The sequence below is a fragment of the Taudactylus pleione genome, unplaced genomic scaffold, assembly GCF_031769625.1.
Source record: "Taudactylus pleione unplaced genomic scaffold, aTauple2 ptg000652l, whole genome shotgun sequence".
Classification (NCBI taxonomy): domain Eukaryota; kingdom Metazoa; phylum Chordata; class Amphibia; order Anura; family Myobatrachidae; genus Taudactylus; species Taudactylus pleione.
The window spans coordinates 1,113,243-1,138,769 of NW_028285054.1; the positions used below are offsets into that span (position 1 = coordinate 1,113,243).

At 41.9% G+C, this 25,527-nt stretch overlaps 1 protein-coding gene across 2 annotated transcripts in view; it reads right to left on the reverse strand.

Annotated features, from left to right (window-relative positions):
• The window catches only part of TDRD9 (tudor domain containing 9), a 331,496-nt gene that overhangs the window by 16,145 nt on the left and 289,824 nt on the right, over nt 1-25,527 (reverse strand). For both annotated transcript variants that reach the window (XM_088455276.1, XM_088455275.1), the window contains exons 30-34: nt 10,993-11,063; nt 10,411-10,520; nt 5,339-5,435; nt 3,967-4,102; nt 2,411-2,529 (exon numbers count right to left, since the gene is read on the reverse strand). In XM_088455276.1, coding sequence (XP_088311402.1) covers nt 2,411-2,529; nt 3,967-4,102; nt 5,339-5,435; nt 10,411-10,520; nt 10,993-11,063 — 533 coding nt within the window. The remainder of the gene's footprint in view (nt 1-2,410; nt 2,530-3,966; nt 4,103-5,338; nt 5,436-10,410; nt 10,521-10,992; nt 11,064-25,527) is intronic.

A 25,527-nucleotide genomic window follows, 5' to 3' on the forward strand; every position in this document is an offset into this window, starting at 1 on the left:
ATTCCTCATAGCATACATATGAAGTATGGCAAATAATGCCTATACACCCAGAGAAGGGGCACCATCATCATCACATACATAACAAATATAAAACACCTATACCCATACCTACATAAAGACATGTATAAAGTACAATCATTATCATTTCTACGTACGACACATTAAACATAGGTTCCAATGCCACATAGATGCACCATATAGGATACTGGACAATGCCTGAAGAGTGCACACACTTTGGGGCTGATTCTGAGTCGGACAAAGTCCCTTCCATGTCTTGTCAGGCAGCCGTCTGCGACTTTATGCAAATGCAGCTACACAGTCCTTCCCTGGTGTACATCTGTGTGTCCCCACATGTGCAAGGACTGAGATGCACACTGTTAGTCAGTAGATGCTGAAATACCGATTGGCGAAGCACCATTGAAACTTGTACCAGTCCTATAGCAGGTGCAGTTTCTCCGTCCAAGTACGGCCTCCTGCGCTAGTGGTTGTGTGTCTATGTAGGCAACCACATTCAGCAATACGCCAGGAACATGCCCATAAGACGGCCCATCTCTGCGCGCGTTCTAAGCCACACTTCCTTGCCACTGCCCAGGATCAACCAATACATTTTCAGCACATTTCTGAGACCGTAACATCTCTTGTGAGCACCATTCGCAACTCCGACTTTGCGTGTACGCTATTTGGACGCACACAGAAGAAAAAACGATCCACTCTGTCTGAAATCGGCAGTGCATGCGACTCAGAATCAGTCTTTTGGAGTGCAAACTATTTAGTGCATACTATGCCTCCCCTCTAACCCTCACTGTCTGCAGTGTCCCCCAGACAGAATGAAAGATCTACCGGTGTCCTAATACACCTAGGGGTATAGTTACTAAAGTGAGAGTTTTTAGAAGTGGAGATGTTGCCCATAGCAACCAGATTCTAGCTATTATCTTCTAGAAGGTGCTAGTTAAATGTTAAGTAGAATCTGATTGGTTGCTATGGGCAACATCTCGATTTCTAAAAACTCTCACTTTAGTAAATTTACCTAGTCTCAATATACCATGCGGCATGAGTGAGTCACCAGGTACAGTATTTTTTCCCCACGAAAATGCATCTTTTTCACAAATGGATGCAACAAACCGCTTCACAAGACTGCACCGATTTATTTGTGACACTTGTATCTATGTGTGCGACTGCACCTGTATACAAAGCACAACGGACGTTGGCGTGGGAAAAGAAAAGCTGCGCCCACTGCATTGTAGCACTTCGTATACAGATTATTCAGACTCAGTTGCACAGAAACACAAGTGTTGCATATCAAATGAATCAGTGCAAGCTCATGAAGCCGTTACACATGTATTTGTTACTAAGATGCCTGTTTGGGCAAAAAAAAGATGCTCGATGCAAGCCAAATCAGACGGGACCCAGCGCACAGAGAAGGGTTGTTTACACTATTGCTGCAATCGTGCCAGAGGACACATCTGTATTTACACATGTATATGCGGAAACTGGACTTTCATTCGGTTACACGTACAGAGAGTTCCTGCAGCACTTTTCAAATGTTTATTATCCATTTCCTTGTACACACATTTAATTACTGGGTCATTCAATGTGAAGGGTACCAATTTTAAAGATCGGACCCATCTGCTGATTGTGCACTGCGGAGTCAGCGATCGTTGCACCTACCCCCACTTTGGGAGCCATAATTTTACTACTATTGCATATCGTGACCTAAAATTTTCCCAAAGTTAGCCTGACATACATACCAACCTTCATGTAACATTTAGTCGGGACCCCTGGTCCACTTGACATGAAATGACCCTACTGTAAAGTAGTGCACCTAAATAACACAATATGTTATATATAAATATATAATTAAACTCTAAAAGGAGAAAACACATTGCCACTTTGACTTTTTTTTAATATGCTGAGCTGTGTGTCTTAAACTCAACCATATCATAAGGTAGTTTATAGTAGCTGCTTACTATAGACTTCCCATAATATAACCCAACACGTTAATAGGTGATAAACAGAAAAAATTTTGAACACAGGTATAATTTAGCAGGGCTCCAAAGTAAGCAACAAGCTACTAAAACATATCATTGGAAAAAAGCAGTCCAATAGTTGTAATAGATGAATGAATTGTCCCAAATGGGTGGCTGTGTCACTATACAGTAGAACAATTAAATTGGGTCTTGATGTCTTACACATCATAGCATCTAGCTATAGTATCTGCTATAGAAGGATGTGTTACCCCTGTAGAGACTGCTAGTACATATTACAAGGACACCGCATGGTCCTTTCTTCATTTCCATATTCACAATTCAGTACAAATTACCCATGATAGCATAGAGAAAGACTTGTCATATACTAATAAACTGAACTAAGAATCAAGTTCTCTCCTCTCAGATATATATATAAATCTTACTTTATCAGCTGCTCACGGACCTCTTCCTGAAGCCACGCTGTCCTCTCACGCCCAATACTAATGGAACCTTCACGACTGTGGCCAACTATCTTGTTGATAGCCATCCTTATCAAATTGATCTGGAAAGTGGTATATGGAAATGATTAAACACAATATGGGTGTGTCACAGTTTAGGATGGAATAATAGGATTTTTGGTACCTACCGTTGAATCCTTTTCCCTGAGTCACGCTGGGGAACACTGGACCATGGGGTTGTAGGTGGGAAGGCATGGAGTTGGCACTAAAGACTGAAATCTATAACAGCCGAATCTGCCTTTACCAGTAAATCGTCTAAGTACGGTACGATAGTTATCCCCTCGGAACATAGCAGACTTGCCAATGTTGCCATGATCTTCGTGAAGACCCGTGGAGCAGTCGCGAGCCCGAAGGGCAGAGCCTGGAACTGGTAATGAGCTCTCCCAGCAGTGAACCTGAGTAGAGAATGATGCCCTGCTCAAATTGGTATGTGGAGATATGAGTCTCTGACGTTGAGACACGCCAAAAACGCGTTCGCCGACATACCCTGAATCACCGACTGAAGTGATTCGATACGAAACCGATCCACCCATAGGCTGGCATTCAAGGCTCGTAGGTTTAACACCGGCCAATAAGTGCCGTTGTGCTTCCGGACCAGGAACAGGTTTGAGAAAAACCCCAGTTTTTGGAACTGGAGCTATCACCCCCTCGGAAGAGAGGGAACAGATAGCCTGGTCTAAGGCCCTTCTTTTGTCCGGATCCTTGGGCAATGCCGTAGCAAAGAAACGCTGCGGCGGTGGCCCCCTTAGGTCGATCACATAACCTCGGGAGAAAACGCCTTTCACCCAGGTATCTGCTCCCGAAGCTACCCACCGGTCTCGGAAACGGAGGAGACGGCCCCCCACCTTCCCAGAGACTGGAAGGGCCAAACTCCTGTCAGGTATTTGGCTTCTTGGGTGCCCTAGCACCTGGGCGACTGAGTGCACCAGAGAATTTACACCGTGGGGCCAAACCCCCGCTGGGAAAAAGAGCGCCCTCGGGCCGGTTGCCCTCTAACCGGACCTCTCCCCCCTCGAAAGGAAGTTCCGGAATCGTGAGCCCTTCTACAGGCAGGAAGGTGCTCTTTCCACCGGTCGCTTGGGATATGATAGTATCCAACTCGGGGCCGAACAGAAGACCCCCATAAAAAGGAGTGCCTCTAAAGCGCGTTTAGACTCGGCGTCTGCCTCCCAGGTGCGGAGCCAAAATGTCCTGCGCGCCGCGACTGCCGTAGCTGAGACTCTAGAGGATATCTGCACACCATCTTGTGCGGCCTCGCACACAGTCTGCTGCCGCACAAATCTGCTCCGCCAGTTCCAGTAACTCCTCTCTGGAAGCGTCCCTGGAAAGGCCTGCCACTAATTTGTCAGTCCACTTCTCCATGGCTCGAGTTTTATAAATTTCAGGTCATTAGTGCCAACTCCACACCTTCCCACCTACAACCTCATGGTCCAGTGTCCCCCAGCCTTGAGGAAAGAGAAAACCAGTTTACTTTCATTTACCTTTACTAGGTCCTCAACGTCGATGTGAACATCGAAAGCCAGTTCAAGGTCATGCTCCGGCCACACCGCAAGATTGCTGTAGTGCCATCCCAAACCACAGAGGACACCGGTATACGCTCTTCTCAGGTCATCCACCCTGATCACAAAAAAAATAAAACAACCTAATCACAAGAGATTAGAATCTGCAGTTATGTCTGATTTGCAAGATACGGAATTGTATCTTACACTGTGCTGAAATTACTGAATATAAATGCCATGCAGCTGTGGGGAACCATCATAGTGTTCAATTGCTATACAAAGTTAAAATTCCAACTGTGACTTAAATTCAACTCTGTCACCGGTCATGCTCCTACTCTCCCATTCTCCTCTGTGCCCAAAACATACAATCCTGAACCACCATTCTCCTGTGCCCAGAACATAAAGCCCTGCACCCCCATTCTCCTCTGTGCCCAGAGCATGCAGCCCTGCACCCCCATTCTCAGTCGAGGACAAGCTGGTCTACCAAGCTCAACAGCAACCACCCTGCACTTTCACTCATCTGTGCAGACTGCCTGCCACCCAAATTCAACTCCATGCCCAGAATCAGCCACTCTGCTCACCAATTTTACTCCAAGCCCAGCTCCTGCTGCCCTGCACCCCCTCCCCATTCTCCTCCCTGCAGAGTATGTCACTCTGATCTCCAATGCTGAACATCTACAACCCAGATCCCACATTATTCTGTGCCCACTGCCACCCAAATTCTCATTGCCTAGCTTCTGACACTACCTTATTCTCTCCTGTGCCCAGTGCCTGCCACCTCAATTCTCTTTCGTGTCCATCACGTCATCCTACTCAGCATCTTACACCTTGCGCCCCCTTGTCCTCCGTGTCCAGCTCTTGCCACCCGTAGCCCCATTATCTTCCATGACTAGAACATGCCACCCTGCTAGCCATTTCCATCTTGCCCTCCCCACACTCCTCCATGACCAGCCGCCGACACTGCTCTCATTCTGTTCTCTGTAACTAGCACAAAAAAAAGCCACTTTCCTTATTCAGTTTGGCAAGAGGAAAAAGGACTTTTGCTCACCTGAACTGGAGTAGACTCTCTTCTGATGACAACACACTTAGATGAAGCAGTAAAAACCTACACGCTGCTGGATGCCATTAATTTCACAATACTTGTTGCCACCCCTTATGACAAGCCTCACCCCAGCTCGCGGTATTTATGTTTGTATGAATGTTTAGATTTTGTATAAACATTTTATAATGAGCATTAAATTTAAGTTGAAAAGCACTGTGGAGACTCCTGCTTCTTGTACAGAAACATTGACCAAAAATCTATGTCTTGCTTCAACACTCGTTGCTATTCAGAACATATAGTGAAACCATTTACCTCAACTCTATCACAGGAGCAAACAACATGCTGATGAGAGCTGGTAAGCCTGGAATGGATGGAAGCAGGGATGTTTCCCGCAACATCAGCTGAGAACCTAATTACAAAATCAGGAAATATATATTAAAAAAAAAAAAAGGATACAAATCAGCTAAAAGTCATTTAAAAAAGCAATGCAAAGGCCTCAGAGAGTCTATAAACCCTAAACTCTCATTTATGTTGTTTCCCCTGAAACATCTAGAGCTCATTGACACGGAGGAATTGGTGCAACGCTATGGGTTACTTTAGATAATAGCAATGACAGAGGGTCCAAAAGAAATTTTCCAAGAAAGAGGACATCTTACTAGTCAGATCTAGAGAGCTGGGCTCGATTGAGCTGGGCATCCCATGCATGAAGTATCCTATGCATAAAGTATCAAAATGAACAGTTAAAAACCAAATTACATTTATCTGGATCTAACCATCTTCTTTTCTCATCTCTCAGGTATGTGATATCCACCCTCCTGCAATCATACTCTGAACTTTATTCATTCATCATATTTAAATGTATGTGATATCCACCCTCCTGCAATCATACTCTGAACTTTATTCATTCATCATATTTAAATGTATGTGATATTTTAAATTGTTGCAATAGTCATTTCCTATTTTTGTGATGTTGTTGTTAGTGAAGCATAGTTTATGATGGCAAACTGGGCTGTTGTTTACATAATCAAACACAAGGCAATTTAACACCTTAGGTCAGCTGGACATGTCTCAGATGTAGCCTATGTTAATCAGCCACAGTATATCTTACTAGTCAGATCTAGAGAGCTGGGCTCGATTGAGCTGGGCATCCCATGCATGAAGTATCCTATGCATAAAGTATCAAAATGAACAGTTAAAAACCAGTTGAACAAACATTGAACAACATATTAAAGCAGGTAATTTCTAAATGCAAACAATAACTATTTATATTCTACGGATTTTCTCTTTTTATTCTAAACCATCATGTACCATACATTATTCATTCTTATTTCACTCCATGGCATGTTCTCTAAGGCTATTGCATCCTTTACTCTCCCTGCAGCTCACCCCTCTGTACACATTGCAGCCTCAATAATCTACTCCCCTCTTATGAACGCACATGAGCTATTTACTTATCTTTCTAAATTGACCATAACATCCACAACCTGTTGCCATAAAAAACTTTCATACAAAACACAGAACTATATTTATGTCTCTCTCCGTCTACTTCTCTTAGCTGGTGACATATCACCAAATCCAGGCCCTACACACATGCCCTACTCACGGAATATAAATCCAGCAAACCTCAGACACATCACATGCCTCCCATCACCCTCCAAAACACTGAAATGTGCCTTATGGAATGCACGCTCTGTCTGCAACAAACTAACATCCATCCATGACCTCTTTATTTCTAATAACCTCAATCTTCTGGCATTAACAGAAACATGGCTCACACAAACAGACACTGCCTCCCCTGCAGCACTCTCACATGGTGGTCTACACTTCACACATACCTCCAGGCCTGGTAATAGTAAAGGAGGTGGAGTAGGAATACTACTGTCCCAATCTTTTACATACACAGTTATTCCACAGGTACTATCCCTTACATTTACATCATTTGAAGTACATTCTATTAGGACTTTCACTCCTTTCTCTCTGCGCATTGCTGCTATCTATCGTCCACCTGGACCACCCAATCAATTTCTGGAACATTTTTCTGCCTGGCTCCCTCACTTCCTATCCTCTGACATCTCCACCATCATCATGGGTGATTTCAATATCCCCATTGACAGTCCACAATCCCCTCATGCCTCCAAACTTCTCTCCTTAACATCCTCTCTTGGCCTCTCCCAATGGACTGACTCCTCTACTCATCAAGATGGCCACTGCCTTGATCTTGAATTTACCAGACTATGCTCAGTCTCTGATTTCACTAATTCTCCTTTCCCTCTCTCAGATCATAACCTTATCACCTGCACACTCTCCTCCATTACATCAGCCTCAATGCCAAGCAAATCAACCAAACCTCCTCAAACCCGCAGAGATATTAATACTATTAATTTTGAACAACTATCCACCTCTCTGCAACAATCACTCTTACCTATTTCTACTTTCACTTCTCCTGAGACTGCTGTATCACACCTGAACCAGACCCTAGAACTAGCCCTTGATGAAGTAGCTCCTGCTACCCATCACATTCTGCGTAGACTTAGACGTCAGCCGTGGCATTCCAAATTCACAAGACACCTACAAAAACTCTCACGTAAAGTAGAACGTCAGTGGCGAAAGTCTCATACTCCAAGTGACTTCCTCACGTATAAGACAATCTACCACTCTTATCGTAATGCACTGGATAATGCCAAACAGATATATTTCCAATCTGTTATCTCTGACCAAGCGACTTTTTAATACATTTAAATCACTTCTTAACCCTCCATCACCCAACCCACCTGCTACTATCAGTGCACAAGATCTTGCTTCCTATTTCAAAAACAAGATTGATAATATCCGAAATGAAATGGTATGCACTTCCTCAGCCAGGGTCTTGTTCAATTCCCTACCTGAACCCAATGGCACGTTCTCATCATTTGACCCCACTAATGAAGATGAAGTAGCTACACTCTTCTCATCCTCCTACTCTACTACCTCTCCTCTTGATCCTACACCCTCACAAATCAGTAAAGCTCTGTCTCCTGTGCTCATTCCACACTTAACTAAAATCTGTAATCTCTCTTTCTCTACTGGTATCTTTCCATCACTGTTCAAGCATGCAGTGATCACTCCCATTTTGAAAAAACAAAATTCTGACCCTAACTCTCTCTCAAATTACCGTCCTATCTCCCAGCTACCTTGCCCCTCCAAGCTACTGGAGAGACTTGCCTACACTCGCCTCACACACTTCCTTAACACCCACAACTTATTGGATCCACTTCAGTCAGGCTTTCGTTCCCAACACTCCACTGAGACAGCACTGGCTAAGGTAGTAAATGATCTGGTCACTGCCAAGGCTAAAGGCCATTATTCACTTCTAATTTTTCTAGATCTCTCAGCTGCCTTTGACACTGTTGACCACTCTCTTCTCATACAAACACTACAATCCATAGGTCTTCAAGACACAGCCCTTTCTTGGTTCTCATCTTACCTATCTAATCGCTCTTTCACTGTTCGCTTTTCTGATTCTAACTCCACTTCGCTACCTCTATCAGTTGGAGTACCACAAGGTTCAGTATTAGGTCCTCTGCTTTTCTCAATATATACCACCTCTCTTGGCAAACTAATCAGCTCTTTTGGTTTTCAGTATCATCTGTACGCGGACGATACTCAAATTTACCTATCCTCCCCAGATTTGTCACCATCTGTGCTGGTCCGTGTCACTGAATGTCTCTCTGCCATTTCATCTTGGATGTCATCTCGCCACCTCAAACTTAATATATCCAAAACAGAATTAATTATATTTCCACCAGCCAATAGCAGTTACCAACCTGATATCTCTATTACTGTTGACAACTCGACAATCTACCCCACCCCACAAGCTCGCTGCCTAGGTGTCATCCTTGACTCTGAACTGTCTTTTGTTCCCCACATTCAATCTGTCTCTAAATCCTGTTACATGCATCTAAGAAACATAGCCAAAATTCGATCATATCTTACTCAAGACACTGCAAAAACTCTTATACACGCACTCATAATTTCCCGCATTGACTATTGCAATAGTCTCCTTATTGGCCTTCCCAAAAACAGGCTCTCCCCACTACAATCCATTTTGAATGCAGCTGCGAGGTTGATCTTTCTCACCAAACGTTCAGTGTCTGCTGATCCACTCTGTCAGTCCCTCCATTGGCTGCCAGTCTTCTACCGTATTCAATTTAAAATACTTGCACTCACACATAAAGCTATTAACCAAACCACACCAACATACATCACTTCACTTATCTCAAAATATCTTCCAACCCGACATCTCCGTTCTGCACAAGATCTGCGTCTCTCATCCCCGCGCATTACTTGTTCCCATGCACGGTTACAGGACTTTTTTCGGGCTGCACCCACCCTGTGGAATGCCCTCCCATGCACAATAAGACTTTCCACTAGTTTCCAAACATTCAAGCGTTCTCTGAAAACTCACCTCTTTAGACAAGCTTATCAGATTCCAGGACCGCCCACCTAACCTTTTATAGCTCCCTATCTAACTCTCTTCTTATAGTAAACACTTATCACATCTTCTCTTTCTTCAATTGAACATCCTCCTAACCCTAGGCCAACTTTCCAGTGTGATTGGATTATACAGCCCACCAAGAATATCTGCAATTGGGCTGGACCTATTTGCAATAGCACCTCTCCTTGTGTATCAACACCTATTTCCCTATAGATTGTAAGCTTGTGAGCAGGGCCCTCTTACCCTTATGTATGTCATGTATGTATGTCTTTTACAACCCAGTATAATGTTAATCTTGATTCAAATTGTAAAGCGCAACGGAATTTGCTGCGCTATATAAGAAACTGTTAATAAATAATAAATAATAATAATTAAAACTTTTTTTTTTTTTTTTTATTAGAAAATGCATGAATGGTTACAGCACCAAACACATTCATGTGGTGGAGGCAATACAAACAAACCTTAAACTATGTATTACACATTCACGCAAACAGATCACATGTAAAAATTTGTCAGAATGTGTCTGGCAGAGTATTGATGGAGGAAGTTCAGTGCTTGGACATAATATATGCTGGTATAAATGATTTGAGAGTCAAATTAGTGTACTCCACCTCCCTGCATTGTAAATGGAACACATTACAAATAACAGCCATCCATATAGAAGACATGGAAGACCGGCTTTTGAGGAGGAACTGCACTGAATGTCCTCTACTCCCTCTGTGAGCTAGAATTTTCCAAATGGCAGATCATTGTCAACCCTTTTTAGGCACCAGCCTGATAGCAGAAATAAAGGTTACAAACTATAGATTGGTTTAATGTAAAAAGGTGAATAAACATTATACTAGCTACAATACATAACACATAATAGGAGAGTAAACACCACTGCAAGGCATTCTACCTACACACATACCGGATGTGTTTACAGACAGTGATGCAGCAACAAACATTCTCTGATGAGGGGCTTCTGGTGTGTCATTGACCAATACAGAATTGATGCTTTCTTTCTCAATCCAAACGGATCTAGGGAAGAGCAAAACACACTACACAACATGGCATGGCTTACATGCTTCAATATAATGCTCAGACTTTATTGCAGGTTAGCATACTGTATACACCGTTGACCACTGAGGACTATCCATGAAGAGAAACCATGGGGAAAAATGTCTGACATGTCAATTAAGTTTCTCCAAACCATCTGACACCAGTATTTGACACTTCTTTACATGTACGTGGGTGAGGTGCCTTATACAGTGCTTGTTGCTTTGTCCGAGCAGGATAAATTTGTAGACTGCAATGGAATACTGCCCCCCAGTGACCAAATTATCATAGAGCGCCTGCTTGGGAAACATGCATTGGACAGAAGTACTATTCTATTTCAGTAAGGGAAGTACTACAAAGCATTCATACCTAAAAAAACAAAAAATACTCCTCGCCACAATGGTACAAAAGACTATCAAAAATGTTAATTCTCACATTTTTCATTTGTACCTACCTGAATTTGGCAATATTCATCATACTATAAAATCTGAACATATAGGGGTGGTAAGGACCGTGAAGCATAACCTAAGAAAAAGTATAATATAGGTTTAAAAGAAAATGTAAGCAAATACAACTATGGAATAGTTGTGGTGTAACATCTGCTGGCAATATTGTAAAACTGCAGGTAATGCGCTCACTAAAACCACTTTCAGACAAAAAATGGCATGCATGGGATTTGCATGCCAGGTTTTTAGCCATTTTCTGTTTTATACCCCTTTCAAACTGAAAATTTAATTACCGGATAGTTCACTTATACCCAGTAATTTGCTAAACAACCCGGGATTTTTCCCTATTTAAAAGGGTTATCCCGGAACTAAATTCCCGGGTCTCAGACACAGATTTTTTGCAGGGTCGGAGACACAGGAATTTAGTCCCGGGATGACCCTTTCACATAGGAAAAAACCCCGGTTTGTTTAGCAAATTACAGGGTAAAAGTGAATTACCTGGTTCTTTCATTTTCAGTGTGAAAGGGGTTTAAACAGCCAAATGTTTTACATCTTCGCCCTTTTCCTGTACATATAGTATCTCTACAAAAGGAAAAGCTCAGTAAAAGTAAAGTACATAAAACAATTCTGCTGTCCCAATAGTTCAATCATAAAACGGTGCGTAAAAATAAAACCACAAAATGTAGTTGCATGAAGCTATCTTAAGTAATAGTCTTCAATTTAGATAGTGATCTGTTTGAACTTACGCAGGTAACCAAACTCAATTGAGGCTTCTCTTGGGACAAATTTGTGCAATCTAGTGTTAGTCAGTAGGTAATCCATATGTAATGCATCATCTGTGAGGAAGTCTCAGCATTCAGACAAAGTGTGTTTCACGCTATTCAAATTTACTTCATCCGGCAGTACCAAAGGGGTGGTTTGGAGACATTTCTTTCAAAGCATCCACTTGTATGGGGAATACAACAACGATGGCAGCTAACACTGCGGATGGCGCACAAAGAATAAGACTTCCACAGAAGAGAATTCCCAATCTAAACCATCCCCCACAGTGCCACAATTAGTAGGACCACAGTCGATACTTACCACTGGTGGCTTATGCAAGTACAAACACCTTGAACACTGAATCTTTAGGGTTGGAAACAAAAAAAACAAAACCAAATAAACTTCATACCACATGTAATGATCTTCGAAAAGGTATCTAACCACTTGTAGGTAGAACTATTGTTGATTATGTACAGTCAACAAAACACTGGTGGTACTTTTCCAACGAATGATTAGAACAAGATTAATGACTAACATATAAAATTATTCTCCGGGCAACAAAACAGTAAATTTTTCTTCCAGCATCCCAGGCTTCTTCTCCCCTATACCCTCAGGCAGGCCAGTTAAGTTAGCAAGCCCAAGGCAGGAGAGAGAAAGAGGAGAAGGAAGACCGGCACACACACACATCCACACACCCAGTAGACTGACAGGGGAACCAGAAGCAAGCAAAACCCCATCAAGCCAGGTGAGTCAGGGTGGACATACTGTGTCCTCTATAGATCTCGAAGAAAAGGATTTAACATGGTAAGAACATAAATCTTTTTTTCTACTTCTCTCCATAGTGGACAAAGGCCCTAGACAGTGGGGCATCCCAAAGCTGGGGACGCTCCTGAGCTGCGCTGGGCACCCTTTGCGTGGAAGCGAAGGTGTCAAATGGATAGAATTTGAGACATGTATGAACAGAGGACCATGTAACCTCCTAGCAAAGCTGCTCTGCAGAGGCACCACGTCGAGCTGCCAAAGAAATACCCACCAACCTGGTGGATCGAGCTATCACCACAGCCGGGGCAGGAAGGTGTGCCACAGTATAAGTGCGGCGGATGGTAAAAAGGATCCACCTGGCCCAAGTCTACAAAGCTGACTTTGGCCAGGTGGCTCCGTTTGACCATCCGCCAACCCCATTTGTGAAAGTCAAAGTTTTTACGGAGATCCCTGGTACTGTCCACACATTCAGAGGGCCCTAACGACAAAGGCCTCTTCCGGCGAAGAAGCAGGTGCTTGAAAGGCAGGGACAATATAATAGAAGCAGCGCTAGAAACAATGATAATGATAAAAAGTATTAAACATTTAATATCATGTGAAAAACAAAAATGTAAAAATCAGAACAGCTGGCATGTGCAAAACAAGCAATAATAAACAGTCCTGATAAATCAATGAGGTCAGGCAGGGACCACAATTTCCTGGTTGATGTGAAACAGAAAAAACCTTAGGAAGGTACCCTAATAGTGTCCGAGGAACGGCCCGGTCCGAGTGAAAGACCAAAAATGGAGAGAGACTAGACAACTAGAGTAAATTGGGGAGCTGGTCTGACACCAGCCGGACCGATGCTATGGCAAGTAGGAAGACAGTCTTCCACGCAAGCCAGTGAATGTTCACAGATTCCAAAGGCTCAAAGGGTGACAATTAAAGAGCCTGAAGCACCAAAAACAAGTTCCATGGAATCACCGGAGGAACAAACAGAGGCTGAATGTGGAGGACACCCTGCAGGAAAGTCCGTAGATCAGGCATTAGAGCAATCTACCTCTGGAAGAGAAAGTGCGGAAACCTGCACCTTTAAATAAGCTAGCCGGAGATCCAAAACCAGACCTTTCTGCAGAACAGGACTTAAAAATTATCTGGGGTTAAACCCCCTGGCTAAACACAAGGCACAGCAAGACCACCAGACGGTGTGATAAATACTGGTAGAAGGTTATTTGTACCATGGTGAATACCCATCAGGCCGCAGAGGAAGACACAACAGAGCATCGATGGAGAAGCCTATTAGTTCCCCGCACTAGGAGCTGAAATGCGTCTGGATGAAGCGCCCACCCTGGACTTTGGCGATGAAGACCAATGACAAAGTCGGAAGAGGACACTCTGCACAGATGAGAATGCTACTCACCTCCTTTGCGGCACCACGACTGCAAGTGCCACGCCCTGATTAATTATGTAGGCGACGGCTGTCACATTATCGGATTGTATCTGGACCAGACAATGCTAGAGTAGCGGCAGAGCAAGGTATATAGCTTTAAAACCGCTCAGAGTTTCAGAATATTGATCGGTCCACCTACCCTTAAAAGGTCTATGGACAGGTTATTGCCCACCACCCACAAAGACTTGCGTCAATGGTGAGGAGGATCCATTCCGAATTCCAAAAGGGGAGGCCGTTGTCTAAGTGGAACACCTGGAGCCACCATAAGAGGGAGAGCCGGATCTCCTAAAAGAGGATGATAGTTGGTGTTTTGAGCTGCCAATGGGACTTGTTCCACTGGAAGTGAAACTGTGCATACTCCACCATATCGAAGGTGGAGACCAGAGAGCCCAGGATTTGAATGCAAGAGTGCATTGACACTCTACGATGACTTAAGAACTTTCAAATCCTAGTCTGTAGGTCCCGAAGCTTTTCTGCCGGGAGGAAAACCCAGTTGAACTTTGGAAACCCCCAGATGCTACATCTCCTGCAACAGTCATGGAGGATTTCTTCCAAATGTTGATCCGTCCTTGGGACTGGACAAGATCTATCGTTTGCAACCTAGGTGCTGCCATAGAATGGAGGAAGGGAGTCTTGGATGCCGCCGCCGTGGCACCATAGACGATGTCCTCTGAATACAGAAGAGCCTCTAGGGCCTTCTTAGAGTCCGGGTCAGCGCGCCAGGAACTATGGCAGATGGCTAGCCTAGCAGACACAGAGGATGCTGACACCTTGGAGGTTAGGACACCAGTGTCTATTGCCGCCTCTCCAAGATAAGAGGCAACCTGTGATGTGCATTACTAATGACAATAGCTCCTTCCTATGGGTACCAGAGCTGAGGCTCCCTTCAAGGCGTCAGCCCAATCCTTGATGGCTTTAGCCACCCAAGCGGATGCTAGAGCTGGACATGCGATGGCACCTGCGTGAGAAAAAATCCCTTTGAGGGAAGAGTCCAACTTCCTATCAGTCGGATCCTAAATGGATGCCATATTAAGAATAGGAAGGATAGTGTTCTTGACTAGGTGAGCATCAACCAGAGGAGAACACTCCCATTTGGCCTGATCCACAGCAGGCACTGGATAAAAGGAGGCAATGCGCTTAGAAACCTGGAAGCACCTATTAGGGAGAGTCCACTCTTCTGCCAGAAGGCCCTCAAGCTGTGCAGAAGACAGAATTCCTGCCGAAACATCCTTCCGACACTTTAAGACTGGAGCTCGAGCCTTAGGGGCCTGCTCAGCATCCTTGATGAGGAGGATAACTTTAATCTGTGGAATTTAGAGGCCAAGTTAACACCACAAACTCTGACATGTTCCTCTAACCATTCCTGAACAAATTTTGCAATGTCAGGTCCCATTATTCTGCTGAAAGAGGCCACTACCATCAGGGAATACCGCACTTGGCAACAACATTTAAGAAGGTGGTACTTGTCACAGTAACATCCACATGAATGCCAGGACCCAAGGTTTCACAGAACATTGTCCAGAGCATCACACTGCCTTCTTCCCATAGTGCACTCCGGTGCCATCTCTTCCCCAGGTCAATGATGCACACGCACCTGGCCATCAATGAGCACACGATTTCAAAGAAAAAATGCGTTTCATCAGACCATACCACCTTCCATTTCGCCATGGTTCAGTTCTGATGCTTACGTGCCCACTGTAGGGCTTTCGGCAGTGGACAGGTGTCAAGCATTGACACAGTTTGGTCTGTGGCTATACAGCCCTATACGCAGTGAGCTGCTATGTACTGCATGTCCTGACATTCTATTATAGCCAGCTTTCCCTTTTTCAGCAATTTGTGCTACAGTAGTTCCTCTGTGGGATCGGACCAGACGGGCTAGACTTCGTTCTCCACATGCATCAATGAGCCTTGGGCGTCCATGATCCTATTACCAGGTCTCAGGTAGTCCTTTCTTGGACCATTTTTGGTAGATATTAACAAATGCATACCGGGAACACCCCACAAGACTTGCCATTTTGGAAATGCTTCCACCCAGTCGTCTAGCCATCAAAATTTGGCCCTTGTCAAAATTGCTTAGATCCTTTTTTAACCTGCTTCCAACAAATCAACTTTATTAACAGACTGTTCCATTGCTCTCTAATATATCCCACCTGTTCATAAGTGCCATGAAAATCAATGTTGTTATTCACCTGTCAGGGGTTTTAATGTTATCGCTGAAGGGTGTATTTAACAAGCCAACAGTACAGAGTGTAAAGAATGGCCTTCTGCCAGATAAACGCTGTAAAGATCACGTAAACCCGAAGCCTTAAGGGGCCTATCCATTAGCAGATGTTTTTCTGAGCGATGAAAGACCAAAGATATCCCTTGAAAATTCTGGTGGCTGTGCTGAACGATATGTCATGTATATGACAGATTTTGGCAAACGACGACATCATTCAGGGAGTGGATTTTTTTTCTCCTCAGCGCTCTGTAGCTGCTGCCAATATCTTTCGTCGTTCGCCGCATATAAACTGCCAGATATTTCGAATATCTGGCACCGATATGCGATAATTGACCAACATGTTGGAGAGATGAAAGATTTAATTTATCGGCCACGGGAGTGCGCATCTGTCATCGTTCAGGGCCTATCCATAGCAGATAAATTGAACGATATAGCGTTCTATCGTTCAATGTATCTGCTAATGGATAGGCCCCTTTACACTGATGCCGGGTACACACTAGACGATGTACCTGGCTGACGCATGATGTGATAAGACATATCGCGCAGTCATTTGACACTGCACATACTGGTGAACAACCCCATGATAGGTTGTTCACCAGCCGCCTTCACAAGCATGGAGTCGTTCATCAAATTGACAGATTGAGCAGCATGTAGGCATGATCTGTTGATGTGATGAACGACCCAGTGGGACGCGCGCATGGTCGCTCACAGTGGGTACACACTGGCTAATGTGGATATATCCTGCCCAATCCTACAGATCGTCTAGTGTGTACCCTGCTTTAGGTGCTGGAATAAGGATCTGAGCCATGGTTCCAGATAGTAGCAGTCCTCTGGTGGTTCAGCTTCCCTCCTCATCGACCAGCACATTTCAAAGGGGTCAATCCTATTCCGTGCGAAGGGTGCGATGTGCCGTTGTAACGGCATTAAAATGCCAGCAACGGACCGGCACATTGCACCTTTCGCAGCCCGGCTCGACCCTGAATTTGCCAAATTTTGCAAGTAAACTTTGCCAAATCCGGGCTGCCGTGAAGTGCGGCCTTTGCAGAGATGACTCGCACTGGCAAGATCATCGCACGATATAGGATTGACCCCATAGTGTGATGCTTCTTCAAGGTACAGGGGAATACTCATGTGTGCTGTCTTTTATGCTACTGCGATGAGGAACATGATCAGCAACTGGTCACATAACCACTTATAGCGTGCAGTACTACATACAACATGTAGCTCTAAAACCACCATCAGTAATAACCACGTGTTAAAAAAATACTGATTACATTCATTTGTAATTAAATCAAAATAGAACTTTATGTATATGAAATTATAGAAAAAACAAAAACAAATTTTTGTTTGGAATACAAATAAAATAGCAAAGCGGAGGCTTCCGCTTTCTATCAACTTTTAAAAAATGTTAAAGCAATGAAAACACTTGAAATGTACAAACATGAAACATCAGATATCAAACCCCAATTAAACACTGCAATGGATATTGACAAAATTAACAAAAAACACTAGTATAAAGGAATTGTATCACCTCTATAATCTTAGGTGGCGTTACATATGGATTACCTACTGACAAACTCTAGATTTCACAATTTTAGATTACAGTAATAGACATCAACTGAATACCTGCAATACCACACACAGATCACTAACAGTATTGAGAAGTATTTAGTCTCTTCACATTGTTTTAGGTAATTCATTTTATGTAACATTTTTCCACAGTTGGTGTTCTGAGAATACATTGTTGTCAACTAAATTCACCACTCTATAAAAACCTGGAGGTATATTTTACTGTAAGTGGGGGTTTACAAATCTGGAGCTGTTGCCCATAGCAACCAGATTCTGCTCTATCTAGCGCCTTCTAGAAGATAATCGCTATAATCTGCTTGGTAGCTATGGGCAACATCTCCACTTTTGTAAAGTCTGCTAACATTGGGATCCCGACTAGCACGCACATACATTATATATATATATATATATATATACACACACACATATATATACACTGTTGAATCGTGCAATGAACCTTTAGTACATTCCTGCCTATAAACCTCTAAGATTCACCTGCCTAGAACCTCTAAGACAAAACCTGCCTATACCTCCTAAAACCATAAGGTGTCGCTAATTAGCGCTGTGTTTAATTATACCATTAATAAAACTCTAAGACAGTGGAATAGCGGTCCAACGCGCTAAAGATTATTATTCAGGTAAAAGTACAGATGTTACCACGCTATGATCTAACAATGAGCGCAAACTAAATTGAACAAACATTAGGTCATAAGGTACAGTCAATACATACGCGTGCGCTCTGGGACCAGATACCGGCATCAGTAATGAAACCTTCGTCAAAACAGCATAACAGGACCACCGCAGACTGGCATCTCGTTTCAGAGCACCCACATAAATACCCGTACTGGGATAAGCAATACAATAGAATACGTTGGCAGGTTCTCATTGGTTCCTCTTCTTGCTTCTTCCGTTACGGTACAATTCATAGGTCAGTGCAAAGACAAAAATCAGCCTCTAACAGCCTGATTGTGTCCACTTTCCCGCTGCATAATAAATCTTGTCTAAACTATGGCATACAACATTTCAAGGAGTTATTCTCTCTATCATTCATATTTCATAGCCGCATGTTCTGGTCTTCTCACCGATGCCACCGGAACGCTGTGGGAACAGAGTAGATCAGTACGGCACCAATCACGGTCCACTTGCCATTTACTAAACCATAGTTACAGAAAACATTCATTTCTTTATATGCTGACATTGCGATTAAACCAAATAATAATCATTCCTTTCGTGCTGCGGGACCATTGCTTTTAAATGTGTATGCGGGGAGAAAATACATTAAATTGTGTTGTGCGTTTGAGGGTCTGTGGGGCACTTAGCGACCAGCACTAAGTTGGAAAGGCTTCTGTGTATGTGTGTGAGCATGCCAGTATGGGTTTTGGAAAGATCACTAAAAAGCTGGCTGTGCGTCTAAATAGCTATTTTGCGTTGTCCTATGTTTAACATGAAGTGCAGGGAAAACACCACTAATTTGCTACTTTTTGCTACATCGCGTATGTGTTAATGTGAATGCAGGGGAAAACACCACTACTTTGCTACTGCTCAAATATGTTTGTGGTGATTTTAATGTGTTGCAAAGTTATTTTATGTCTGCTAAACACCGTCGGTAGGTGTTTGGGGAAGATTGTGAAAAAGCTGTCCGTGCTACTTTTTAGCAACTTTGCGTTGTGAGTAGCAAAATTGCTACTTTTAGCAATTTTGCACTGTGGATTGTGTACTATGTATTTTTGACAAAATGGCGCTTGTGTAAGCTTTCTTTTCTAAAATGGAGTCTTGCTGCCATTCACAAGATGGTGTCTTGAGGCCAGTCGCAAAACGGCGTCGCCGCGATTAAATTTTAAACTGAACTTGTCTCAGCCAATTATTCAGCTTCGACAACACACACATACATTATAATTATATTAGAAAATATATATATATATATATATATATATATATATATACACACACACACACACATATATATATATATTTATAGTGCAAATATGTTGGGTGATCAGCGACTTACCTATATTCTACAATGATTTGTGGAATGTGTAATATAAACCAACAAATGTACCATACAAAGTGTAAAAATAAAAATCACAATTTAATATTTAAAAAGTATATCTAGGTCCTGTGCATACAAGCACAGATAATACAAATAAATTAATTGAATTTCCCACAATGTGCAAATAGTGCTAATAAATATTTAAGATGACATTAAAAATGCAATTCATACATTTAAATACATCTTAAAAAACGAATGGAGTTTATATATTCAAATATTTAAAAAAAACAGTTTACACAAAGGTATCAGTGGATAAAAGCAAGTAAAAAGGTATTGTTTAAAAAGGTTCAAAAACTTGTTAAAAAATATATAGGAAGTTTTTCTACAAAAATGAGATGCTTATCTGTAAGAGTTCATTCAGTCAGACAAGGCAGCTACCAACGCGTTTCATCCACTTGGGGACTTCATCAAGGGGTGCAGTTAGTCAGGGTTTGCCACTTTTTATACCCTTTATGAGACAGGGCTCCAATTGTCTCGTTTAGATCATCCATGACATCACTTCCGGTCAGTCATATCGAAAAAGGGCGCTCTTTTTTTATAGAGGTTCATACTAAATTAATAATATTCTATCTCGCATCTGTCCATAATGTAAAATTTGTAACTTTTCATTAGCGTTTGCTGAAGTCCACGGTGGATTAATACCACTTATTTGTATACTGGCTTCCGCCCTTTCTTGCTCGGCTTCCGCCCAATGATGGCGTCATCTGTCATGTTATCGGTATCACGAATAAACTTCAGGCCACTCCAGGAAATGTCCGTATCTGTAATATTGCGTCCGCCATTTTCTTGTGGTCCGTATGCGGCTGATGCGTCCGCCATTTTGTTGTGGTCCGTGTGCAACTGAATCTCAGTTCGACAGGATTCTTCAAGCGTTCTCCAGCTTGCGCCATTGTCTCCGCCCACTGGTGGTATCTTGTCCACTCCCCATTTTCCACTACACCTGTAGTGAATGGAACATAGCAGCATCGTCATTGCTAGGGTAACGGGGACGCCCTCTTTCATACACAGCTGATGATGAAGAAGGGGAAAGAAATTAGAAAAATGTATATAAAAAGATATATACAAATAGATAGCTGGCTTCCTAATCATTTGTTTAGCTAGACATGTTAAAATGCGTATTCACTCAACGGAGGTAATGCATAAAAATTCTCTAGTATCAATGTAAAAAATGGTGAAAAAACATATATGGTAGTTTATATGAAAAAAGTCTTTTCTACTTGGATAAAAAAAATTTTAAAACCCAAAAAAGGAGATATGAGATGATTAGTTCGTCTTGTATAGAATAAACAAAATCCAATGATAGCTTCAATGCTCCAAAACTTGTGAATCCAGGCTGTTCAGTAAATGAATAAATAAATAAAATCTTCATTTTTCTCTAAAATTTCTGACTCGTTCGTGACCCATTATCCTCAAAAGGACTGAGTGGCTATTTGACGCCCTACTGTAGATATCATATACTAAAACACTGAGTATTCCCAGAAGGTCTTCCATCCAAGTACTGACCCAGACCAATTGTGCTTAGCTTCCAAGATCAGACGAGAATGGGAGTCTGTACAATGGTAATGTTGTAGATATTTAATAGAAAACCACAGCTACCGACTCATCCTTTATAAGAAAGGGGCAATTTCGTAGCTTTCGTTGAAGCCGCTCGGAGTCAGTGTTTAATTGGAAAATCCAAAACATTTCTCTCCGCGAAAGTTTATTGCCCAGATCTCCTCCTCTGTCTCCCAAAGACACTTCTTCAATCTCTTTAAAAGTGCATTCTTCAGGATTCGATCGGTGATATGTGATGAAATGTCTAGACATTTCATCACATAACCGCATGTCCTTTATTCTTGATATTTCGAATGTGCTCTTGAATCCTTATTTTGAGATTGTACAATACAGGTGTATAGGGCTTGTACATAAATAGTGATCCATTTATGTGTGTCTTTCCATTCAATTGTTTCCAGGTATTGAAAAAGGTTCGTGGTGTCTTTCAAGTATGAGTCTAGTTTGACCACATATTATTGCAGGAAGACGTCTACGTATTCTGAGAGGTGAGAGGTCAAAGAATCTATGCCTGCTACAATAGGTCTTCCTGGTGGATTTACCAAAGACTTGTGAATTTTGGGTAAAAAGTAAAATATGGGGGTAATGGGGTTAGTTATCATCAGGTACTGGTATTCTTCTTTACAAAGGGTTCCATCTCGCAGGCCTCGTAGAAGTAGTACTCTGAGTTCCTCTGTATATTCTACTAGAGGATCCTGTTGCAATGTGACATATGAGTTCTTGTCTTTCAGCAATCTGCTGGCCTCCTTTAGATAGGCTTGTCTATCCATAATGACAACCCCCCCCCTTTATCAGCTTGCTTAATGATGACCTCCTTATATTTATGTAGCTCTTTAATGGCGTGCTTTTCCTCATTACCGAGATTCTGTTTCGACACCTTCTTCATGTCTGAATCAGAGATTTTTTATGAAAAAGTGAAAAAAGAACTATGTGGCTGCTTTTAGATTCCAAAGGGTAATAGGTTGATTTGCCTTTTAATCCCGATTTGGACATTGGTTCATAGTTCTTGATGGGTGCTGCCTCTTTCCTAATGAAGTGTCTCTTCAAGGTGAGATTTCTCACATACTTGTTCAGATCTATAAATACTTCAAATTTATTCATATTTGAGGTGGGTGCAAAATTAAGTCCTTTACTTAGTACTTTGATTTCTGGCTTTGTTAAAGTATGTTTGGAAAGATTGAAGATGCCCAATTCTTGGAGGTTCACTGGAGAGTCCTCTTTTTGAAAATTCCTCCTCCCATTGCCCCGTTTTCCTCTCCATCTCTTTTTCTTCTTTTCAGTGGCGATGCTACTGTGGCTGTTTCCCTTAGGGTAGGATTTCCTGGGTCGCAGATTGTGTTCATACCTGGTGATAAAAAAGGATGTTCAGTATCGCTTGTGGAGTCAAGTCTTTGAAGTGTTGAAAATCTGTTCCTAGTAGTGAAATTAGGGGATGGTCTTGAAATTCCGCCCCTGAATGCATTCATATTCCTTTGTGGTAGTTGTTTCCAAGGTTGTTCAACTGTAGTACGGATCTGTTCGTCGCGTCTGATTTGTAGTAGTGAATCTACTCCATTGTTTAATTTTGTTAGTGGCATAATCCTGTTTCATCTCTTAGAAATTTCTTTTCCTTGCCTTTAATGACTTGTTCTTCTATTTTCTCTAGTTTTTTTGTGAGGACTTTCTCATTTTCCTTGTAGTTTTCTTCCATTTTATATTCCTCAATGCTTGTTTCTTTTGTTTTAATTTCTTGTTCCAGTTGAATCATCACATCTTTTTTCTCGCATATGATCAACTGCATCAATTCAACTGAGCATTTGTGCAAGATTTTGTCCCATTTTTCAATAAAATCTGCTTTATCAGGTCCAAATGTTGGATTCTTCAAGATCCTCAGACCTCTTGGTATCCTATCCACTGATATATAATGCTCAAGACCTTTGATGTCCCACCAAGCTTTAATCGCTTTAGTCAAAAGCTTCTCCATATCCCAAAAGAGATTGTCTAAATTCTCTATTTGCAGAGCTGGGAGAGGGGACTGTACTGGTCTCATTAAAAATCCTCTGGCATAGGTCATTCCTTCTGTTAGCTCTTTCATTAATTCTAAACAATATATATATATATATATATATATATATATAGTCAGGTCCATAAATATTGGGACATTGACAGAATTTTCATATTTTGTCCTCTATTCACCACCACAATGGCTTTGAAATGAAACAAACAAGATGTGCTTTAACTGTAGACTTTCAGATTTAATTTGAGGGTAATTACATCCAAATCAGGTGAACGGTGTAGGAATTACAACGGTTTCTATATGTGCCTCCCACTTTTTAAGGGGCCAAAAGTAATGGGACAAACTAAACAATCCTAAATCTAACTTTCACTTTATACTTTGTTGCAAATTCTTTGCAGACAATTACAGCCTGAAGTCTGGAACGCATAGACATCACCAGACACTGGGTTTCATCCCTGGTGATGCTCTGCCAGGCCTCTACTGCAAATGTCTTCAGTTCCTGCTTGTTCTTGGGGCATTTTCCCTTCAGTTTTGTCTTCATCAAGTGAAATGCATGCTCAATCGGATTCAGGTCAAGGGATTGACTTGGCCATTGCATAACATTCCACTTTTTAGCCTTAAAAAACTCTTTGGTTGCTTTTGCAGTATGCTTCGGGTCATTGTCCAGCTGCACTGTGAAGCGCTGTCCAATGAGTTCTGAAGCATTTGACTGAATATGAGCACATAATATTGCCCGAAACACTTCAGAATTCATTCTGCTGCTTTTGTCAGCAGTCACATCATCAATAAATACAAGGGAACCAGTTCCATTGGCAGCCACACATGCCCACGCCATGACACTACCACCACCATGCTTCACTGATGAGGTGGTATGTTTTGGATCATGAGCACTTCCTTTCATTCTCTTCTCTTCCCATCACTCTGGTACAAGTTGATCTTTGTCTCATCTGTCCATAGGATGTTGTTCCAGAACTGTAATGGCTTTTTTAGATGTTGTTTGGCAAACTCTAATCTGGTCTTCCTGTTTTTGTGACTCACTAATGGTGGTGAACCCTCTATATTCACTCTTGTGAAGTCTTCTCTTGATTGTTGACTTTGATACATATACATCTACCTCCTGGAGAGTGTTCTTGATTTGGCCAACTGTTGTTAAGGGGTTTTTCTTCACCAGGGAAATAATTCTTTTGTCATCCACCACAGTTGTTTTCCGTGGTCTTCTGGGTCTTTTGGTGTTGCTGAGCTCTCCGGTGCGTTCTTTCTTTTTAAGAATGTTCCAAACAGTTGATTTGGCCACACCTAATGTTTTTGATTTCTCTCTGATGGGTTTGTTTTGATTTTTCAGCCTAATGATGGCTTGCTTCACTGATAGTGACAGCTCTTTGGATCTCATATTGAGTTGACAGCAACTGATTCCAAATGCAAATGTCACACCTAGAATCAACTCCAGACCTTTTACCTGCTTAATTGATAATGAAATAATGAGGGAATAGCCCACACCTGTCCATGAAATAGCTTTTGAGTTGATAATCCCATTACTTTTGGCCCCTTAAAAAGTGGGAGGCACACATTGAAACTGTTGTAATTCCTACACCGTTCACCCGATTTGGATGTAATTACCCTCAAATTAAATCTGAAAGTCTGCAGTTAAAGCACATCTTGTTTGTTTCATTTCAAAACTATTGTGGTGCTGAATAGAGGCCAAAATCTGAAGATTCTGTCAATGTCCCAATATTTATGGACCTGACTGTGTATGTATATATATATACACACATATATATACACATACTGTCAAACCACAAATAAACAAAACGAATAATTAATAGATACACCAAAAATGTGTCGGCGCCACCTTCAAGTTTTCTAGAGGATTGATACAAAATATATGTAATAATACGTACTCCCTTAATATAAAAGGTGTCAGCTAGAACCAAACGTAAGAGGACTTTTGGATGAGCCCTTAAAATGTGAAAATAGTGCAAATATGTTAGGTGATCAGCGACTTACATATATTCTACAATGATTTGTGGAATGTGTAACATAAACCAACAAATGTACCATACAAAGTGTAAAAATAAAAATCACAATTTAATATTTAAAAAGTATATCTAGGTCCTGTGCATACAAGCACAGATAATACAAATAAATTAATTGAATTTCCCACAATGTGCAAATAGTGCTAATAAATATTTAAGATGACATTAAA